This window comes from Vulpes vulpes, chromosome 13 (genome assembly GCF_048418805.1).
Source record: "Vulpes vulpes isolate BD-2025 chromosome 13, VulVul3, whole genome shotgun sequence".
NCBI lineage: Eukaryota > Metazoa > Chordata > Mammalia > Carnivora > Canidae > Vulpes > Vulpes vulpes.
The window spans coordinates 18,829,036-18,852,034 of record NC_132792.1 but is presented as its reverse complement, the minus strand read 5'-3'; the positions used below and the strand labels follow the sequence as shown (position 1 = coordinate 18,852,034).

The 22,999-nt window shown below is 38.1% G+C and overlaps 1 protein-coding gene across 1 annotated transcript in view; it reads left to right on the top strand.

Annotated features, from left to right (window-relative positions):
* The first annotated feature begins 211 nt into the window (after positions 1-211).
* COLEC10 (collectin subfamily member 10) overlaps positions 212-22,999 on the top strand; it is a 40,877-nt gene continuing 18,089 nt past the window's right edge. The window contains exons 1-2 of the mRNA XM_025993507.2: positions 212-535; positions 22,512-22,583. Coding sequence (XP_025849292.1) covers positions 388-535; positions 22,512-22,583 — 220 coding nt within the window. The 5' untranslated portion in view covers positions 212-387. The remainder of the gene's footprint in view (positions 536-22,511; positions 22,584-22,999) is intronic.

Genomic DNA, 22,999 nt, shown 5'->3' with positions numbered 1-22,999 from the left:
CAGGTAATTCAAGCAATCTCTGGCTCAATCTTTCTGGAACCCAACATACAAATGCAATATGGGATATTAAATTGTCAGCTCACGTACTGGGCAGAAGTCATCTCTATCCTCTCCATTCTCTGGGTTGTTTCTTCTCGAGTGTTTAGTTCAGCGATAATTTGCAGTAAACTGTTGTCACTTGAAAATAAACAGTCTGGACAATGTATGGTCCATTTGGAATACTGAGAAAATAAACAACCTAGGATATGCTTCCTACTTGTCTATGTAGCCCTTTTTGGAATGTGTGCTCCAGATACTTTACTTTTTTTCCCTAAAGCAGAAGTTTTATTTAAAATAAAACTACTTATTTGGTACTTCTGGGCAATCCTCTTTTGAAGAACCACAGCAATGAGTGGCTTTGGAGCCCTACTTCGAAGAAACCAGTTCATCCTTCTGGTGCTCTTTCTTTTGCAAATTCAGAGTCTAGGTCTGGATATGGATAGTCGTCCTACCACTGAAGTCTGTGCCACACACACAATTGCACCAGGACCCAAAGGTGAGGAAAGAAACAAAATGTTCATAAGTGATAAGTGAACTCTCTTCTCTCCTCCTTCAACCCTATTGTAACTCTCGATGACTTTCTTTTCTCCCTAGCGTCCTTTCCTTCTATTTTGGAAAATCAATGGCCTGTTATCTATTTAAAAACCTTCCTTGATGTTATTAGGTAGGAGAATGCTGGGAGGGTGTAGAACTCACTCAGGTCAGGGGAAAATTCTCTTCTCCCTGCTGTTCCAGGGGAACATAACCTGAGACTTTAGCCTTTCAGGAATACTTTCCTTAAGACCATCTCTGTTCTTGGGCTGATTTTATTCCAATGCTTTTCTCAACACTGATTTTGGTAAAGTTGCCAGGCAAAAGCTCAGTAACAAGAAAATTAAATCTTTCATATATTTCATAAATTAGTGGGCTTCCCATGAAGAAGAGAAATTTTGTCAAGGATTGCAGGTAGCGTATAAATGAACAGTTATTTATTGAAAGTTGAGTCTTTGGGCCCAAGTGCCTTCAGCTGAAGGATGATAGAGTATTGCAGAATTTTTTCAAGTAGAGCCAAGGTCTAAATGTGCTTCAAGCAACTGGTTGATAAAAAATGCTGCTGTTTTCCTGGTTTCAGTTCTGACCCTTTTGTTCTAAAAGTGGTCACTGCAGTGCAAATTGGTGCTCCCTCATTAGTAATTCATGTTATGTTTCTCCAGGCTATAGGGTGGAAGAATTGCAGCTGCTTAAAATTTTAAGTAGAAAAAAAAGGGTCTTTCAGAAAAAGCAGAAATACATCGCCCTATGCTTGTCAGTTATTTAAATGTGTATTGCTTAAAGTGCATTTTTCTTAATCAGTGAATTAATTTCCTCCTAAGATTGCAATCCAAGCTTTAACCTTTGATACCATAAAATAAATGCAGGGAGGAACAATGAGACCTTGGGGCTTCCAAATAATTTCTTGGGTGAATAAATGAATAATGCAAGGGCAAATGTTCAGAAAAGAAAGTTTTGATTAGAAATAAAAGTATTTACTTAAAACTATTATTGGACTTTCCAATAATGTACAGATAACTTTGTGTTATTCCTGGGGTATCATGGAAAATGCTGAAAATTAAAGTTTTCCTTGTCCCTGCAAATGAGAGAGTCCATTTGGAAATAATACTGTTAAACAATTTTCCTTGCCGAGAAACTACAGCTTTCAAGCTAGAAGAATGCACAGAGTTTGTCAAAGTAACATCCAAAATATCATGCATTCCAGTACCACAATTCTATTTATTCCAATTTGGCCAAAATATATCGAGTACCTATTAAGTGCCAAGCATTATTTTAGGCATAAGAGATGCATAAAATAACATATATTAGTGCCATGAGCAATAAATAGAAAAACTTAGGAGGGAAGAGTGGGCAATTAATTTTTATTAGATACCAGCAGCCTGTTCGTCACGGTCTTCCTATTCCCATTTCTTTTTATTTTTTTTTTAAGATTTTATTTATTTATTCATGAGAGACACACACAGAGAAAGAGAGAGAGAGAGAGAGAGAGAGAGAGGCAGAGACACAGGTAGAGGGAGAGGGGTAGGCTTCTCGCAGGGAGCCCGACGTGGGACTCGATCCTGGGACTGGGATCACGCCCTGAGCCAAAGACAGACACTCAACCACTGAGGTACCCAGGCGTCCCAATTTTTTGATGTAAAATGTTCTCCTTCCCACTAGAAACCTTGCTAAGATTTCAAACAATGTAAGTCCTTCACTCTTCCTGAGCCTGTGTCCTCTAGAACCCTGGGGTTCCAGAACTACGTTCCTAACTAGGACCTAGCATGATTTTTTCTTCCCCCAGAACCTGAGGGCTTTGCATCAAAATGAATTCTAAGTTCCCTGCTTATTTTTTTTACGATGTTATTTATTTATTCATAAGAGACACACAGAGAGAGAGACACAGGCAGAGGGAGAAGCAGGCTCCATGCAGGGAGCCCGACGCAGGATTCAATCCCAGATCCCAGGATTACACCCTGAGCCGAAGGCAGGCGCTCAACTGCTGAGCCACCCAGGCATTCCTAGCTAACACTTCTCCTTGTCTCTGCCCTACTGGATCCTTTCCCATTAACCACAGTCTAAATTCTTGGTATGTGGCTTTAGATCAGTCTACTGTCTTCATTTTACTGAAATCAGGGAGGATGTTGTAGGTCCTCTGTGGACAGATACAAAGTTAGCTCAAAGAAGGAAACACTCAATTGAGAGTGGGAACTTGAGCACAGAAAAAGGCAGTTAAAACCTGAATGTCCGCTGTGTTGATCCTTTGTTAACTGAGACAGATCAGACGTGAGGAGAACCAGCTAGGAAAACCATTAAAAATGGGTTTTGTTCTCTCCCTGTATGTGGCCAAGGTCATTTTGGAAAATGCTTCCCTACTTACTCGGCCCAACCAACACATGCAGATCAAGGAATTCAAATCTTCAGGTTCAAGAACACCCGTGAAACTGCCTGAGTTATCAAGGCCATGCATATCTGTAAAGCCACCAAGTATTTAAGATGCTACTTTAAGCAACTTCCGCCATTTGGTCATATGATGGTAGAGTTGCCATTGCACAATTCCAAACAGGGGCACTGGACACAGGTTTGGTGGCGCAGAGTGCGAGCCAAAGGCAAATGCTCAACCACTGAGCCACCCAGGCATTCCTAAGTTCCCTCCTTATTAAAGACACTCTACAATTCTGGAATGTAATGTATGGAATCTCTTCTACATCTCAGGCCTCATCTTAGGTGCTAAAGGTTTCAAATTAAAGCACTTATCCTAGAACATGTTTACATTTCAAGCTGAATATTAGATTGCAAGCTGTTGGACTCAGGGCTCGGTTGACTCAGTTTTTTCTTTGCAAATTGCCTATATTCATGTACATGGAGCAACCTGTATATCTCCATCACCGCCTCTCTGCCACCCTCCGCACTGCACCATGCTAGATGCTGTGCCTACAAATGAAAAAAAAAAAGAGTTAGTTTTTGTCATCTCTCAAGACACAAACAACCGTCTACCCTATTTCATTCCTGAACATAATAGCTCCTCCCTACCTCTGAACAAGGCAGATTTGCGTATTTATTTCTGCAAAAACCAAATACTAACAATAAAGAAAAACAAGCTTGTTGGCAAAGGAAACATTTTAAAGGACTGAATTATTGCTTCTGTTCAATATATTTTTCCTACAAGCAAGCTGGTCTATCATTTTTCTCTACAGCAAATCACGTCAATACTATAGTTACCAGTACTGTGCTCAGAAACTTCTAGATACTCTGAGAAACAATAAAAGGCGTTTTCTTTAAATGCATTTGGAAGTCTGGGAACTAAATAAACTATTTAGAGTTGCAAGAGGAAAACAAGTAATGCTAACCTGTCATATAATATATTGTCCAATATCGACTCACCATTTTTTACTGCATTATTTCCCAAGCATAAATTGGTGGGAAGAAAGACATTGAATTCAATCTGTTTGATCTCCAGTATGATATAACATATATTTGTGTTTAGTTCCTTTATTTGCAAAGTGCTTCATTAGAGAACTGTTTTAAGAATAATACAAGTTAATAAATGTATACTTTAAGCAGTGTAGACATCATAAATAGATAATTAAATTCTATTTATTTTTCCTTCTTCTCCTTGTTTATCTTAGTCTGTTGAGTAACAATGTTGGGGCTCAGTAATGTTCCAATTATCAAAACTTCTCTGTTGAAAGCCATCTTTATTTTCCTTTCTATGCCTAAATTTATTATTTTATGCTGTTTAGTAGAAAATGTCTTTCCCACCTTCCTGGTTTCTTTATTAAACAATTCGTGTAAAATTCTGACCTCTAGTGGTTTTACTTGAAAACAGCAGTGGCTAGAAATTTTAATAAGAAATGTTCAAAAGAAATGTAGAAATAATAAGAAATATTTGAGTGATGATTCATAATTTCCAAAGAATTTTCAAGTAGATTATCTTGTTTAATTTTCACAATTGCCCTATGTGACAGCAATTACTTTAAACTTAAAAGATAAGGAAACAATCTCAACGAGGCCAAGTAGAACTCTCAAGGTCTCTCACATACTTAAAGAACAGATACACAATTTTAACTTTAGCCCTGGCCTCCTGGCTCCAGGTCCAGTACCATTCCATGACATCTGCTGATTTCTATCAGAATCAAGTTTGAAAATATAGTCTACTGACCCCTTTGTGATAAGAAATGGATGCAACGATGCCTAAGAACATAATATTCATGCAACCTTACAGCTCAACATTGTACTGGATATTAAAATACGCTGAAAGTAATGATATCCCTCCTTTTTGATAATCAACTCCATTACTTCATTAGTTTGTTTGGAAATTAAAGATATTTTGCCTTATTGCTTATGTTGGATTCCATTAGCTTCTTTATTTAGGAGCTTTTTCCCCCCAATGACTTTTGTGTGTGTGTGGCCTAAAAGCTTTTTTGTAATCCATCTGGCTTCTCCCTACTTCTCCTACATCAAACTGCTTTTCCACTTGTAGTCTGAGTCAGGCATCTTTGCTTTGTCTCTCATTGTTAGCCCAATATCTTTGTCCTTGATGTTTCTTCTGTCTGGCTCAAACTTACCCCAGGCCAGATCTCCCCAGGGATCATTCCTTCTCCTCATTTACGTGTTAGCTCAAATGTCATTTGCATGGTAGGGCCCTATCTGATACCCCGTCATTCTCTGGATCCTAGCAACTGGCACAACTTGAGTTATTTCCAGGTAACTTCTCAGCCTCCAGTGCAAACAAGCCTTCTCCTGACTTTCCCAAACAGATGGCCAGATATGCCCGGGAATGTCTGGATCATTTTCACAGCCAAATTGTAAGTCTCACTACCCATAATGTAACTATCAGAGATAATTTGGTTTAATCCTAGTTGTTTTTACATTTGTTAAAGCTGAAGCCCAGAGAGGTAAAATAACTCGTTTAGGTCACACAGTGATTAACTGGTGGCAGGGCTAGAACTGGAACTCAGATTCTAATCGCCAGACCAGTCATTGTTCCATTCTGCCATTTAAATCATCATCCTCATGTTTTATCATTCTCATTAAGCTTGAAATGATTCTTCATTTAATTTTATAAATTAACATTAGAAAAGGAGTTCTGTGAGGTCAATGTATAAATATGGTACAGAATTGTTTTAGCTCGGTCACCTTGATATAAATTAAGTTGCTAATTTCTTCCTGGCAGCTTTATCAGAGAGGTTAAGCAAGTAGGTATTTTCCCAAGACCTTTATATTAACTGTATTAATTCACTACCTTCTTTCATTGAGAGTTTTAATATGTATTTTATGCATAAAGACAGACCAAAATTTTAAGTGGCTTGACCAGGGTGCTCTGGACCATTTTTCTTCTCCTTTTTCCTTTGGGTAGATGCCAAGAAAGCATCTCAAGGTTAGACCAGAAAGGGAAGAGTAAAACTCCAGTCAATCAAAGTGTGAGCAAAGATGAGTCAGGGGTACTGAATGATAATGATAAAAAATATTAGCTTGTTTCTTTTTAATAAGGATGTATTCTTTACCCAAGCTACCCCTTTCCTCAATTCCCTTGCACAATAACTTGGCTATCCATCAGTCACCACTAGGGCCATAGTAGTAAGTACTTGCATGCTGGCAAAGATCATGGACTTTGAATTTGAGCTCTGCCACTTACCTGTTCATGCGACCTTAAGCCTTAGTGTCTTCATTTTTTAAATGGAGATAATGCTTAATTTGAAAATTAAACATGTGTAGCATATGACTTAGGTCTCCTCATTTTTCCCATTAGCTTCCATTTTCTTTTCTTTTTTTTTTTAATATTTTATTTATTCATGAGAGACACAGAGAGAGAGAGGCAGAGAAATAGGCAAATGGAAGAAGCAGGCTCCATGCAGAGAGCCCGACGTGGGACTCGATCCCGGGACTCCAGGACATGCCCTGGACTGAAGGCAGGTGCTAAACCGCTGAGCCACTCAGGGATCCCCAGCTTCCATTTTCCATTACTATAAGCTCCCTCTCTTCCCACATGCATAATGAAATGCTCACAGACTGTAAAGTTGGCTCCTCAAGTAGAAATCCATCAGGGAAATACTCACCACCTTCTGCTCTTTGATGCAATTTCCTGCCTATTGTGATCCCACTGCGAAGTCAACTTTTATCAGTAGTTCACAAACCCGAGCCTCCTCTTTCTCTTCCCTCCTGTTGCCTTCTTCCCCTTGTTCTCCAACTGAGCCTGATGTTCTGTATCAGTTAAATAGGAATAATAACAGTATAAATACCCCCAGGGATGTAATGGGGTATGAGTTAAATGAGTTAAAACCCACAAAACCGAACTTTAGTTTTCTTTTCAGTAAGAAAAGATGGGATAGGTGTAACTACTTCATAGGGCCATGGTGAGAAGAAATGAGTTAAACCATACAAAGCACTTCGTATTGTCCTTGACATATTGCCAAGGACCCTTTAAGTATTCAAAAACCATGGATTAGCAAAGCTCAAGAGAAAGAATGTTTTCTCTACTTTTTGGTCTTTTTTTCTTCCTATAAGGAATATTTTCCTGTGCCGCAGAAAGGCAGTTTTGTTGGCCTTGGGTCATCGATCATATGTGTAGGCCAGACACCATTTAAGTCTCACGTTTTTTATTCATGAAATTCTACTTCTTTTAGAAATGGTGTTATTTGGCCTTTTTCATCTTTTCTGAATATTGCAATCCATAACCAGTCTGTCTGGTTTTTATACCACATATTTGATCTGCAATATTCTATAATTTTACAAAATTCTTTTTTTTTTACAAAATTCTTTAAATTATATTCTAGAGCATTCTCTGATCTTTTATAAATTGTAATTATAAATACATATAGTAAAAAACTGACACTCAAACCTCAACTGAAGTAGCATCTGAATAATTTAATTGTTTTCAAATTATTTATTGTGATTGTTCTTGATTTAAAAATTCTAGACCATCATTTCAGGTCTCTTGTGGCCACTTGACAATACTTGTATCTGTTAAATTATATGAGTCTTTAGAATTTACAAAGGGTTTATCAGTTATTTTTCTTTAGCTCCATTGACATACTATAGGAATCATTATTCCCATTTTAAAAAGGGAGATAAATAAGTAAATAAATAATAAAATAAAGGAACTAAAGCACACTACTCTTGCCTGTAACCCTTCTGAGGGTCATTTATTTGACATCAGCCAGGGATGAGTGTATATGTGAGACATTACAGCATTGAGTGCAGTCAAAAATAGTTTAAATGTTGATGTTCTACCTTGCTTGAGATAAACAAAAATCTAGAAGAGAATTTTGGACATTCAGAGCCAAAGTACCCCCCGCCCCCCCGCCCCACTTCATACTACATGCTGAGTGACCAAATAGCCCCTTACGTCCAACAGGAACTTGGGAGATGGAGTGATACAAGTGTGACAATATGCTGCAGACCAAAGTCAAAGTCCCCAAAGAGATGGAGGGACTTGGATATATTACAAAGGAAAGTCTCTAGAATGATTTATCCTAGCACTTGAAGAGCAAAGCTAGACCATGCTACCAGTGATCCTGGGGCCACGTCACTAGTGGCCCATAGACACAAACCAAATACACTGAAATAATGCTCATATGGAACATACAAAAGCAAGGGATATGACCTTCTTTCCTAACTTAGAGGACCCTGATGGGAGGCAATGCAATGGTAGTACTATTCTAAGGTGACCCGACCATGCTAATGTGGAACTCTCTCCTGCTCTCTCTTCCTGATGCTCTAACATTTTAGCTCTGCACAGATGAGAGTATGCAAAATTAAAATGCTCAGCATTCACTGATGCCAAGGTATTCCTGCACCTGCCTACAAGGCTTTCCCACTGAGAACTGAATCTCCCCCAAATCTATCATTTTACGGCCTGTTTTCCTGCATTCCTTCCTATCTTACTTTTTGGAATTAGAAATACATGCGGGTGTGGGAGGTTAGGGCACAGTACTGTGCTATGTCAAAATGCATCACTAATGCAACAAAATGATTGACATCACTTTTTAATCATAGAGACCTACTGTTGGAACACGGGTGTCCGATGGAGGAAAAACTGAGTGTTATTCTGCCTCCTTTTAGGTAAATAGAATCAATTTTTCAAGAACATAGAGCATAGAATGTTTTCCCTATTCTAGCCAATGGCTTCATTGTAAATGGAAACTCATTACACTTTGTTAATCTAATATTCCTTATACTGTGGATTTTCTTTCTTCTTTTTTTCTTTTTTTCAGTTTTCATAAGCATCCTGTAGAGGTTGTAAGATTGTATCAGGTCTGACTAGCCAAATGATAAACCAGAAATTCCAATGGAAGTCTGAGTAGGAGAATGAAGCAACTTAGACTTTTTTTCAAGTAGACAAATCTCTTGGCTGAGTCGAAGATAGGCTAGAGGACTGAAAGGACGTGAGAAGCTCCTGGTGGATCATGAACTAAAAACAGGAGATGAATTGGTGTTGTTGGGGTAGGGAGAAAGGGGTGGGATTAGAGAAAGATTTCAGAAGTAAAATTGGCAGATTACAATGAGTTCTGAACAGTTTGAACCACCTCTGGACATCCAGATGGAAAAGTCCAGCAGGCAGTTGAAAATAGATACCGTAAATATTTTTTAGGCATTTCTTCTCTACAAAAACAAATAACACTATTTGTCTTGACTCATGGTTTTTATAACTTGTCTCATTTAGTGGACTCATCAGGGACGACACTGCTATTCTCACAGATAGGTGGGATGTCCATGGATTGGGATGTTGGGATATAATCATAGTTATTACTTATAACGCTATTCATTTTCTTTACATTAATTTCTGCCTCACTTTGTACTGAAAGGAATTTTAGACAGAATATTGTGTGTTACATCTACAGAGTGTTGTAAACGTTTCAATGCCAGAGGCACAAATCTCTGGAAGCAAAAATACACATCGGCCAGGGAATTGCAAATCTGCACAGCCATGGTATGTGCTAAAAGGGGTATTGCCTGCCTTTGGCCTCTTCTTTATCCCTCTAATTTCTAGTGCCTAGAAATTCTGGGTGGCTGTTGGATGATAATTGTTATAACACAAATTTCACAAGCGCTCATGGCATTCCAGGCACCATTTGACGTTTCATATGCATTATCACATTTACTTCTCTCAACAACACTGTAAGGGAGATATTTCACTACTCTGATGTACTAATAGGGGACTTCGACTTATGGAATTTAAGGGGGTTGCCAGTGAGGTCTCAATGGAGCTTGGACTTGAACTAAGCCCTCAGATCCCAGATCTTCTGCTCTTAAAAATTGCATTGTATTGCAGAAGTACGCCACTTCGTCCTAGATGGATGGAGTTCCTCTTTGCATTTGTTACTACTGACTTGGCTGTGAATGCATTTTAATAATGAATGATATGTGCAGGAGGAAGAAAACCTGCCCAACAAATCTTAATATTGTATTTTTCATTAAGTACAATGTTAGGTTTTTTTTTCCTCCCTGTTGCTCAGACATGGAATGACAACAAAAGACTTACAGGTTCCATGTAGTAATTCTTCTTAAACCAAATAAACCTGCAAAGAGGAGGTCTTTGTAATTCAAGTAGGAAACACTGCAGGATCCTTGAAATCCACTTTTCTTTGCTAGGTTATTCAAAAAGTAGCTGCAAGGGGACTAAAGTTTATGGATCTCTGAAATTGATGGAGCACAATAAAGGGATTGGTTGATGTCATGGTCATACACATCAACAACCTGGACTGGATCATAGGAAGCACCCAGTAAACATAGTTGTTTCATTAGTATCGTTGATATTATTATTAGATAAAGTAATCACAATAGATGTCTTTACCTATTGTATTTCCTTGCCTTGTTTAGCATATTTATAGAGGAAAAAATTTTCTATTCTATTTCCTTATTTGATACATTATCTTGTCGTTTGAGGAAAGAGCAGTATAGATGAATAAAAGCCAAATCTCCTCACCAGGGAGAAGGAAAAAGAGCATTGATCTTTTCAAAAATCCCACCTTATTAGATGCCAACCACACACATGACAATTTCCTATTCATAATGCTCATAACATTTATAAGACCTTGTTTGGTGTCTCCTTCCCACCAAACTTTTAGGTTTAGATCATGTCTGGTCTGAGACAGTGCTGTATGCCCAGGACTGAACAGAGGACTTTGTAGCTAGTAGAGACTCAATAAATATTTGTTCAAGGAATGAATGAGTGAGTGAGCAAATTGTGAAGTTTTGAGTAGCTCTTGAGAACAAAGTGTAAAATATTTGCCCTCAAAACAAGAAACTTACACTATAATTAAGTAGTTGACATTAATACAAAAAGTTAAATAACAGTGCATTTTAAAATAATACTCCAAGGCAGCAATTAGAGAGTAGTAACAAGGAACCAGATGGTGAATTACCAAGGAAATAATTCTATCAATAAATTCAGAGAATTTAGAATTTGAGACAAGGCTAATTGGTAAAATTTACAAAAGGAGAGAAGCTCCACAGTTTCTTTACATTATTTATGATATATTTTTCAAATTGCAAGAGTATTTCATGATTGTTTAAACATATAGCATGTGTACTACACTAAGCAAAATAAGTCAGAGAAAGAAAAATACCATATGATTTCACTCACATGTGGAATTTAAGAAACAAAACAGATGAACATAGGGGAAGGGAAGGAAAAATAAAATAAAATTGAAACAGAAAGGGAGGCAAACCATAAGAGATGCCAAACTCTAGGAAACAAACTGAGGGTTGCTGGAGGGGAGGAGACGGGGAATGGAATGAGTTTCTGGGTGATGGGCTTTAAGGAGGGCATGAGATGGAATGAGCACTGGGTGTTACATGTAAGTGATGAATCACTAAATTCTACCCCTGAAACTAACACTACAATATTTGTTAAATAAATTTAATTTAAATAAAAAATTTAATTAAAAAAACATAACATGTGAAAATATGTGCTGAATAAAGATGTGTAAAGAAAATGCTAATAATCTCACTTTTTACTGTGACTCTTCCCTTTCCAGACCCACTTATCCCTTGTAACCATCATTAATAGCTTGGTATTAACACATTGCTCTATATTTTTGTTTGTTTATTCTTTCTTCTAAATAGTATCATATGCATATGACTCTCCAAGAGACTTTCTTTATATAATATGACATGGAGATCACGTCTTCTTCAGAGGTCTTTCTAAACACATTATTGCTGCACAATATTTCTACTGGTATTTTCATCAGTTTCATGATGATACACTTTCAGATTGTTTGTGGTTTTTGTTTTGCCACTACAAACATTCTCATATATATACATATGCACACACATATATCTGTTAGTCCTTTTTTTTTTTAAGATTTTATTTATTTATTCATGAGAGACACACAGAGAGAGGCAGAGACATACACAGAGGAAGAGCAGGCTCCCCACAGGGAGCCCGATGTGGGACTTGATCCTGAGATCCCGGGATCACGCCTTGAACTGAAGGCAGAGGCTCAACCACTGAGCCACCCAGGTGTCCCTATATGTTAGTTCTTAAAGTTATTCCCATGAAATAGATTCCCTAAGGTAAAATGGAAGGTGTGGATTCTTTATTTTAATCCTTATTGACAGACTAGCTTCCAGAAACACTGTAGGAATTCATGTTGCCAGAAGCAATGAGTGAGTACTCTCTGCATCTATGGCATCTTTGAATGCTATAGTCTTTTTAAATTGTTACTAAGTCTGATGGCAGAATATGATATAGATATTTCCATATATACTATTTTTCTGATGAGTAGTGAGTATGGGCATTGTTCATCTATTATTTATTATTTATATTTTTAGATCACCTTTTTATTTCACTTATTGTCTTTTTGCAAAAGCTTTTTGCATGTTAAGAATATTAATCATTTTTAATGTCTTAGTGTTTGATTTGTTCCTTGTCTGTCATATATTTGTTTACAAACTCTATATATTGATGTGACTCCTTTTATCATACAGAAACTTTTAATTTCTTATATGGTCAAAGATATCTTTCTTTTCTTTTATAACTTCTGCTTTTTTTCCTCCAAAGAGATGAGCTTCAAACAGAGAGAAAAGCCTTTCAATGGAGGCATGAATTGAAAGACATTTTAATGAAAAATGAATAAACAAGTTGAACAGGAATAGAAGATTATGAAAGTCAATGTCAGAAAATAATGCTAGAAAGTTCTACTGATGCCCAGTCTGTGAAAGTCAAAATGCTAGACTAACTTGATTGGATATGGCCTAGAAATACAGAGGAACCGCTGAAATGTTTTGAATAGGGCAGTTTTGTAATGAAAATGTGATTTTTATAAAGATGATTTGAAAAAGCGAAGCTCAGATGTAAGGAAATCAGTATTTCAACAGTTGTTCATTGAACAGACACTATTCTAGGGACTTGGAGTCACTAGTGAATAAAAAACCATGAAGACCATTTAGGGGCCACCTGCAAGGACTAGGGGCTGGAGTATGAGGACAGAGAGAGATAGAATAAGAGGAAAAAGAAAGGAGAAAAAGTAAGAATCAAGGTGGAAGTTAGGAAGGACGAATAGCCAAAACCAATTTGAGTACTGAGCCTGGGAGATTAGAGCATGGCAGCGATATTGGGAGACACCAGCAAATAAGAGGAGGAAGCAAAAATATGGGGCAGAAGGAACAGTAGAGCCAGTCTGGCTGCCCTCCTAGATCACAAGCCATCACACAGACTTCTCCACTGGCCAACTCAAGTCCATTCATTAATCAGCCATTTGTGAGAATGACATTTCAATCAATTACCAACTTATGTGACTGTATTGTCACTAAGCTCACATTTACCAATCTTCACTTTAAGATCATTCCTTTTCTTTTGAAAACCTTCATTGAGAAAGCACTTGTTGCATCTGAGCCTCTGTGCCAAGAACTAGGGACACAAAGGAAATAGTGTATCTTCCCTGACCTGTCCCATCATCTGATACAGTGTGGTGGATGCTGTGATGTACAGGGGTTGTTCCCTTCAGGGTAACTTAAAAAGATTAATCCTGATGGTTGAAGAGGGATATGGCAGCAGAAAAGTCTGCACTGAGCAGACTCCTGGGGAGAGGAGGTGACATGTGAGCCAAACACACGTGAGCATGGTTTGAATGGAAGATAAAAACCCACACAAACTTTTATTGATAAGAATGTTTTAGTATGAGCCTGCCTCATATATAAGGACAAATTTGTATTTTAGTTTTCACTTACCTGAAGCTACAAATTTATTTTGATGGAGTCCAGGGCAAGGGATCTCATTTACATTTTCCGGAGAAAGAATATAGAAGTTTCAGGTGTAAGCAGGTAGAGACAGGTGTTTCCTCCTTATGCTCCCGTAACAGCTGCTCTTCCAGCATTTATCACAACAATCACATACTTACCTGCCCATCTTCACCTAAGGTTTTCATCTCCTCAGAGGAAGGCTCTCATTTTCCTGATCTGTGTCTAGTAGTTCTATTAGTAAGGAAACTTGTGTTTGCAAGCGAAAGAAACCAAATACAAACCAAGCTTAAACTGGTTAGTTAGACCAACAAACAGAGGCAAGAAGGGGAATCTATAGTGTCACGTCACTGGGCAGGACTCAAGCTGTGCTACATCCTGTCTGGAGCAATGTGCTCAGGACTCAGCCTTCATACCATATTCCTCAATAATGACTTCATTTTAAAGAAGGTTCTCCCTTCATGGCAGTAAAATAGATTCAGACATTTCAATAATAGTCTGTCTTCACTGCAACCCCAAGAACAAGTCTCCATTTTTGCAAGTTGTAACTGCTTAAGTTATTGAGGAGGCTTATCTCCAAATTGAGACTCATTGGCTCTTACTATGGCACATGCCCACTGCTGTACCAATCACTGTGGGTTAGGTTCAAACCACATGGACAAAGAATAAATGAATATGGTTTCCTCTGGAAATGTTTGGGGCCATTATTGGAAGCACAAATTGAGGGTACCAGGAAGGTGAAAGCAGTAGATTCCCATGACACACGAGATAGTTAGCGGATCAATAAGGGCACATACGATGCACAGGGATCCTGTTAGCTCTGTCATCTATAATGTTATTCAATCTTTAAGCAACTGCATAAGAAAAGTGTAACTATCTCAATTTTCTAGTTTAGGAAACTGAAGCAGAGAGAGGACTTATTTACTATAATATTAAAGAGCTGTTAAGTAGAGATTTGAGCCCAGGTCTCTGACTATGAATTAGTTTGCTAGGGCTGCCATAATAAAAAAAAACACAAAGTGGGTGGTTTAAACAACAGGAAGTCATTGTCTTGCAGTTCTGAGGCTGGAAGTCCAAGCAAGGTCAAGGAGTCGACAGATTTGGTCTCTGTTAGCTAAGACCTCTCTCCTTGGCTTGCACATGGCTGCCTTCTCACTGTGTCCTCACATGGCCTTTTCAGGGGTAAGTGCATTCATCCTTTGTATCCTTTTGTGTGTCCAAATTTCCTTCTCTCATAAGGACACCAGTCAGATTGGATTAGGACTGTTCAAACAGCCAGAATTTAACTTAATCGCCTCTTTGAAGGCCTTATGTCTAAATACAGTTACATTCTGAAGTACCAGGATTAGGGCTTCAACATATGAATTTTGGGGGTGAGGAAACAATCCAGCCCATAACAGACTACAAAATTCCTGTTCTGCTCATAGGACCACGTTTCCAAAGACTTGTGGTTCTGAGGCTAAAACCCTTGGCAAATTGCATTTTAGTTAAGAGCTCCTTTCTCCCTTGGACAGCTTTTCTCCTTAGAGGCAGCAGTTTCCTACAGACTAACATGAACTTAGTTCTTTTGTAACCATATTCCTGCTGTAGGACTAAAATAAATAGTTTGCAAATGTTTTGAATGTATTAGGAAAGGTATTAATTGTTTTACAAGGATGGTCTTATTCCAAGCACATTCATCATAACTGAGTAAGGTAATGTTTGGGAAACGCCTTGGAAAATCTCTTAGAGGATGTCTGTCTTACTGTCATGGAAAGACTTTTTTCTATTCATGGAGTATAGTGTTTATTATTATTATTATTATTATTTTGTTGTTGCTCTTAAGCCAGGTTGGCCAAGGTCAGGTCTCAGATAAGTTGCCTCATGGTAATGAAGATACAAAGTAATGTCTACAAACCATTTTTCTTTTAGAAATTACGCTTGCTCATTTTTTATGCTTTCATTAAAAGAAATATGAAGAAAAACCCCTCAATGTCCCAAATGAGGAAAGAGAACTGCGATGAAATGTCACCATGGGTCTGTAATCTCTCCACAGTTTATGACCACTGCTATCTTTGAGGGTCAGTGAGCCATGCTTGCAGATGCTTGGTTTTAAATTACAGGTCACCTTCTCCTGTTGGCTCCTGTTAACCAAGTGCTTGGCACCAGTTCTAGAGTATAAGACCTTTGGAGAGCTGAAAAATCCCACCTTCAGGGAATGGGCAGGAGCAGTACAGGTAATACTACACATTACCTGCAACATATTTGACAGGGAAAAAAGGAAATAAGAAATCTTTTTATTGATTTCTTCCTCTACCAGCAATTTCCATCATAAAGCTATCAAAATGAATCAAAGTACCATGTGTCTCAGAGTAAGCAAACAGCCCTCAGTTTGGGAGACTAAACAGGTAGGCACTCTATTTATTTCTATTTATAGATAAAACAGAAACTTTGAAAGGTTAAATACCATACCTAAGTTCACAAAGCTGGAAAGGGATATAATTAGAAATTGAATTCAGGGTCTGTAAGAGCAAAGCCCACAGATTTCACCAAAACATCACTCCAGCTTCACAGGAACTGTAGTCTTCTGTGAATAACCAGTGGAAATGTGCCTTCTTCCAGCCACTCTGGTCATGGTCGTTTCTCAATTTATTAGTAGTCCTTTCAGAAGAAAAATGGAATTTTTGTCATGATTTGTTTTCACCAAACCTAGGTTTACTCCTCTGAATGTCTGCTCCTTTTTCTTTTTTATTAGTTTATATACAGCACAGTAGTATGGATCCAAGATAAACAAGGTCACAGAACTCTATAAAGATGACTTTAGTAAATCCCTGTAGCCAATTAAAACAAGATTGACATAGGAGGATGTTCTTATCTTTAGAGATTTGCTGAAGTATTTAAGGAAGATATGTCATGTCTGGAATTTACTTTTTTTTTTAAAAAAATCAATAAAAATACATAGATGGAGCAATGGCAATATGTTAATTGTTAAATCTCAGTAACGGGTATATATTTATATTTATTTATCTTTCTGTGAAAATTTACTTAGTATACATAATCAAGTAAAAAAGTAAGTGATGATTAAAAATAAGGATTGAGGTGGTGAATACCTCAAGATACCTCAAGGAAGATTTAAAAGAGATGTCATTTCTGGTGATGAGGATGATAATCATTCTTATACCTACCTTCTGACTTATTAAAAGAAGAACAGATGATTTTACCAAGCACCAGGCACTAGGCTAAACACTTCTCATGCATTGTCCCCATTAGGGACACAACAATCCTATGAAGTAATGATTGTTTTCTCCATTTAATGGATGAAACTGAGCCTCAGAAAAATGATAACTTGCTCCAGAGCCCTCTTCACCGAAGAAAGGCACTCCTTTTGCCTTAGGGAGAGTGATGTAGGAATGAGTGAGTTGAAAGAATTCAGGACACATGGGGAGATAAGTAAAGGCACAGAGAGACTGATGAACTAAGTGAATGGGGAAAAAGCAAACTTAGTAGGTCCCAAGAATGGCTGAATATTTCAGTGAAAGGGTAAGGTTGTGATCGAGGACGTCAAAGTACTGGGATATAGTCCATTGTATGACCATACTGATACACCTGGTGCACATGAGAGGTCCAGGGAATAATTGATATGACCACAGAGCTTTCCATGAATGAGAATGCAATCAGCAAGAAGGTGTAGGTAGAGATGGGGAGGATATATTCTAGAGAAAAGTCCTGGCTCAATTAATAAAGCACACCATAACATCTATTCTACTCAATTCTAAGGCTGATCAGGAGAAGGATTGCCAACAACTTTCCTCTAGCCCATAAGATTATTTTGGCTGTGGGAAAAGTACAGCTTCTAGTGAATTTTCTTTAGCCTTTTCAAAACCAATTCACTAATTTTTAATAATTGCTTCCTTTGAGCAGGGGGTACTGACCTAGGTTCAGCTATTTAATTTCAAACTAGAATTTAATTTTAAAAGACTTTTTTGCTTGTTGGGGAAAAAAACTTTACCTAAGAAAAATTGGTCAACTGTGTGCTCTGCTGGAATTCTGCTAGAGAGATTATCACAGCAAGCTGGTGGCCTAGGGGGCCCAAAACAAATCATTTTTGTAAAATTGAAATTGGTTCATTTCAATTGATAGCTTTTCATTTAATTTTAAAATGTAAGTAGCTATTTTTAAAAGAAAAAAGAAAGTCTAAATTGCACTACTAATCCAATGAAATATTGCCAAGAGGATGAAAGCAGACAACTGTGAGCCATGTGGGGGATCCTTTCCAAAGCTTGCTTTTATACCTCTCTTCTGTTCTCATTAAAGCAAGTCCCAAAGATCAAATGAACTCAGGATACAAGCTGAAGGCAAGGGCACAAGTTGTTTACTTCATCTCTGCCAGCAGCCTGCTCACCACCAGGCTGGAATACAGGCACACAGGTCAGAAGAATAATAATCCTATTTTCACCCTCCCAGGTCTCCATCAGGAGCCACCAGGGAGCAGTAGATGACTAAGTCACTCGTTTGGCTGCTTTCAGTTAGATATTTGCTTGAAAATCAAAGGGAAAGCTCACAGAAATGGGGAAGGGAAGAAGAATAGTAATAGCACCAATAGTTCACATTTGTGTGGTTTCATGATTCACAAAGTGCTTCACATACAAGCCTGCGTTTGATCTTGCCTTTTGGTGAACAGGACATGCAGTCTTTGGTCCCATTGCACAGAAGAACAATTCCAACCCCAGAAATGTTAACAAGAATTTGTCCCCAATCATTCAGCTTGATTAGAACATGGGCTTTGAAGGCAGATGCCCTGGTTTGAATCCTGGCTTTATCACTTGCAAGCTATGTGGCCCTGGGAAGTTATTAACCTTTCTTGACCCATTTCCTCATCTGAAAAATGGAGCTAAAAATAGTATCCATCTCAAAGGTTGTTATAGAGATCAAGTGATAGGATGTGTATCAAGGACTAGGAACCCCTTTGACCCATAGTATTCAGCAAACACTACCATTACACTTGTAAAATGTTTTATGACTAACAAAATATATCCAGTTCAACTATATTCATTAAGCACCAGAGTCAAACACTGTGTCAAATGATGGGGATGCTAGAATAAATCAACCATGACCCCAGCCATCCCACAGGTCCAGATGACTGTAAGGAACAGCACAGAAAAATAGGCTCACTCAGTACAAAGTTCATTATTTTCAACCATGAAGGTAATTAAAGGGAGAATTTAGCCCAGCCTGAAAGTGTTGGAGGGGGCTTCCTACAGGAAAATGCTTCTGCAATTTTATCTTTCCTAAAACTCTCTCAAGAAACTTGTATTTTGTCCATTCTACAAATGAGTGAATGAATCAAGGCTTAGAAAAGGTCAAGGACTTCCCAAGCTCCCTCAGATGGTGAGTGGCAAAGCCAAGTCTCAGCGATACTGAACTACCTCAAGGATACATTCCCTGTGAATTAAGTCATTGAGATACTAGGCTATTTTTTTTCCTTCCCCACTGTTTTCCATTTTTAAAAAGGAATAAAAGCAGTCATTCTTTCTGCATCTCCCTATTCTATCCTCAAAAAATTTGGCACAATGTCAAATTATCTAAACTCCCAAATCTGCTAAGGGTCACAGTATCCTAAATTGGAAGGGACAGTTGTTTATTGGTAGGGATCTCCAGGCACAGAGACACACATTTCGTTCCACCACCTACAAGCTCTATGACAAAGTGCAAGAAATTAACCTCTTTGAATCTGTTTTTCCATTCATAAAATGGCACCATAATAGTTTCCACCTCTTAGAATTGGTATGATGATTAACAGTGTTGGCATACATTATAATTACTCAATAAACATTTGCTATTAAGTTTATCTAAAATCTAAAGAAATACCGCTTAGTTCATCCACTTCACCTCTCTGTTCTGATCACACAAATCATCTGTGTGTTCTTTTTTGAAAACCTTCCCTGAAAGGAGATTTTAGAGCTTCACGTGTGAAGTGTTTTAATGTTTAACCAATCTCACGACCTGGAAATCCAACTATTCTATACTTGACTTATGCTTTCACTTAAAATATTAATATTCTTCTGTGAGAAAAAGAATAGAGAGGTTGATCGTGATTTTTCTGGATAAATAAGTAACATCTCAACTTTCTCTCTCCCAAACTGTCTAATGCAAGAAGCTTCACTTTTGTCGTTAGTAGTCTTTTATTTACTTCTTTCTACTTCTTTTTTGCTAGGCCTGGACAGGATTCCTTCCTATCTTGAGATTGGTGTGGTGATAATGCAGGTCATAATATTGTGTGTATGCTCTTTATTTTCAAAGCATATTCACATACTTACCTTGTTGGTCATAAAATAACTGAGAGAGATAGGGAGTGCAGGTATGAAGTTCATATTAAGGATGAGGAAACTCAAATATGAAGTAAAAAATAACAATAGCTACTGTTGCATGGATTATGTTCCATGTCTCTTATGCATTTTATCTTATTAAACTTCTTACAAGGACCCTCGTTTGGTAGATGTTATTAGTTCAATTTGCAGGAGGGGGAAATTAGACTCAGAAAGGGTTATCACATAACCAAATTTCTCCAGATAATGAGTGGTCAAGCTGAGAAAGGCCAGATCTTTCTTACTACAAAGCCAATAAGCTCTATCACTGATTTTGAAGGTCTGCTCAACTCATCAGTGACTAACATGATGTGAAAATCCAGGGCTCTTGATTTACTGTCCAGGACACATCTATTTTTTTTTTAAGATTTATTTGTTTTAGAGAGAGAGCATGAGCAGGAGGAGGGGCAGAGGGAGAATCTCCAACAGACTTCCCACTGAGCACGGAGCCCAAAGTGGGACTTGATCTCACAACTCAGGTCATGACCTGAGCCAAAATCAAGAGTCAGAGGCTTAATTGACTGTGCCCCCCAAGTGCTCCCCAGACACTTTTCATTAAAGCACTCATTCGGTCCTTGACTGGGCAAGGTACTAAAGCTAGACCCATCTATGACTAAGGTAGGTGTTGCTCACACAGAACCTCTGTGCATCCCCATTCCTAGCTGTCTTCTATTCTTAGCTTCCTGGTCTATGCCTATAATTTTGAGGCTCTCAAGCATTCAGTCACAGAGTAATAATTTACAGATATAAATTATAATTTATATATTTTTATAATTTTTGTATATTTAGATAATTATATATAAATATATGTAGTATATGTATATATCACACATCAGCTTACATGTTTGTACATGTACATGTTTCCAGAACTGGCCAAATTCTCCAGCAAAAACAAAGATTTTTCACACATATAAATATGTGCAATATGTATACATGCACATATTTATATACATATGTGTATAAACATACACACATATAATGTATATGTGTATGTATACACATAATGGAATATTATTTAGCCATAAAAAAGAATGAGATATCACCATTTGCAACAACATGGATGGACCTAGAGTGTATTTTTTTTTTTAAAAGACTCCATGAGAATCTTTTTTTTAAAAGATTTATTTATTTATTTATGATAGACAGAGAGAGAGAGAGAGAAAGAGACACAGGAAGAGGGAGAAGCAGGCTCCATGCTGGGAGCCCAACATGGGACTCGATCCCGGGACTCCAGGATCACGCCTTGGGCCAAAGGCAGGCGCCAAACTGCTGAGCCACCCAGGGATCCCCGAGAGTGTATTATGTTAAGTAAAATAAGTCAGACAGACAAAGACATATACCATATGATTTTACTTATATGTAGAATCTAAAAAACAAAGTAAGTGAACAAATAAACAAAAAGCAGAAACAGACCCATAAACACAGAGAAATAGCTGGTGGTTGTCAGAGGGGAAGGAGGTGGGAAGATGAACAAAGTGGGTGAAGGGGAGTAGGAAGTACAAGCTTCTAGTTATGAAATGAATAAATCACAGAGACGAAAGGCACAGCATAGGGAATATAGTCAATGGTATTGTAATAGTATTGCATGAGGACAGATGGCAGTCATACTTGTGGAGAGCATAGCAAAATCTATAGACTTGTCAGATCAGTATGTTGTACACCTGAAACTAATGTAATATTGTCGACTACATTTCAACTAAAAAAAAAAAAAAAGATTTGTCAAACCAAACCAAGTTCTCAGGAAATCACCACTAAAGATATTTCTTTGAGCATAAAATTAGTAGGTTTGCAAAAATGATAATTTCTTGCAGAAAATTTGAAACTGTTCCCTGACACCCTCCCTCAACATACACTGAGAGCAAGGGAGAACCAAGAAACAAAGCAGATCAATCCGGATTGGTAGGTGGTTGTGTTAATAAGCAAGGGAAGTTACATATGAGGCTTATCTTCAGTGGTGGTAAGAAAAGGTCTCCACATGTCTGCCAGTCTCAAAAGTTTATACAGAAGCCTTATCAGGGTTGAGTCACATATACCAGCCAGATGGTCTCAACAAGTCACTCTCTCAAGGCTGCCTCCTTGAAATGGCTCCCACTGTGGGAACAGTGGGTGGCTCATACATTTCAAGACAGGGGAAGAGGAGAAGCTTTTGATTGACTTCCCAGGTCCATTCTAGGTATACGCCAGTGGGTGATCACATCCCCTAATAACCTCCCCCAACAATGTGGAAAAAATAAAAGACAAAAGATACCAGAAGTGTCCTCCCTTCCCCTGAGTGTCCAGTCCATGTGGGCCAATACACATAGTCACATCGGAGTTATAAGGCAAGCACTGAGCTGAGGAATGGATTCCAACCATCTTCACCACCATAACCTGGAAAGGATGTGCTGTGTTATTATTTGAGCTGCTCTACTCATTCATTTTCCATTTCAAAAGGAGATGATGGTGAAAAAGGAGATCCAGGAGAGGAGGGGAAACATGGAAAAGTGGGACGCATGGGGCCGAAAGGTAAGTGCAATGACATGAATTTGACATTCTAATATTAGAATTGCTTTCTCTCTCTACTGGTGTTGCCCTGGAAATTGGCAGCTTTTGTAACACTCTCTGCTCCAAAGAAAGATGAAATGTATTTCAGATGGGAATTTACTCACCACCAGGGAGCTCCTATGACACTGTTGATAGGACTCAATGCATTTCTCAAGCTGCCTTCTTGGGGAGGGCAGTGGACACTCCAGGAGCTGTAGGGAATAGCAGTCTCCAGAAACATCTAAGAAACCCTGAGTTTTAGAAATATAGCTGGGTTGATAGCTATGTCTCTTCTCAGAAGCCACTGCTAAACAACTCTTTTTGGGTGGCCTAGAGCGTAAGGAGGAAGATAAGGAACTTCAGAAAGAGTTGTCCGATCCATTGACTTACTCACCTAT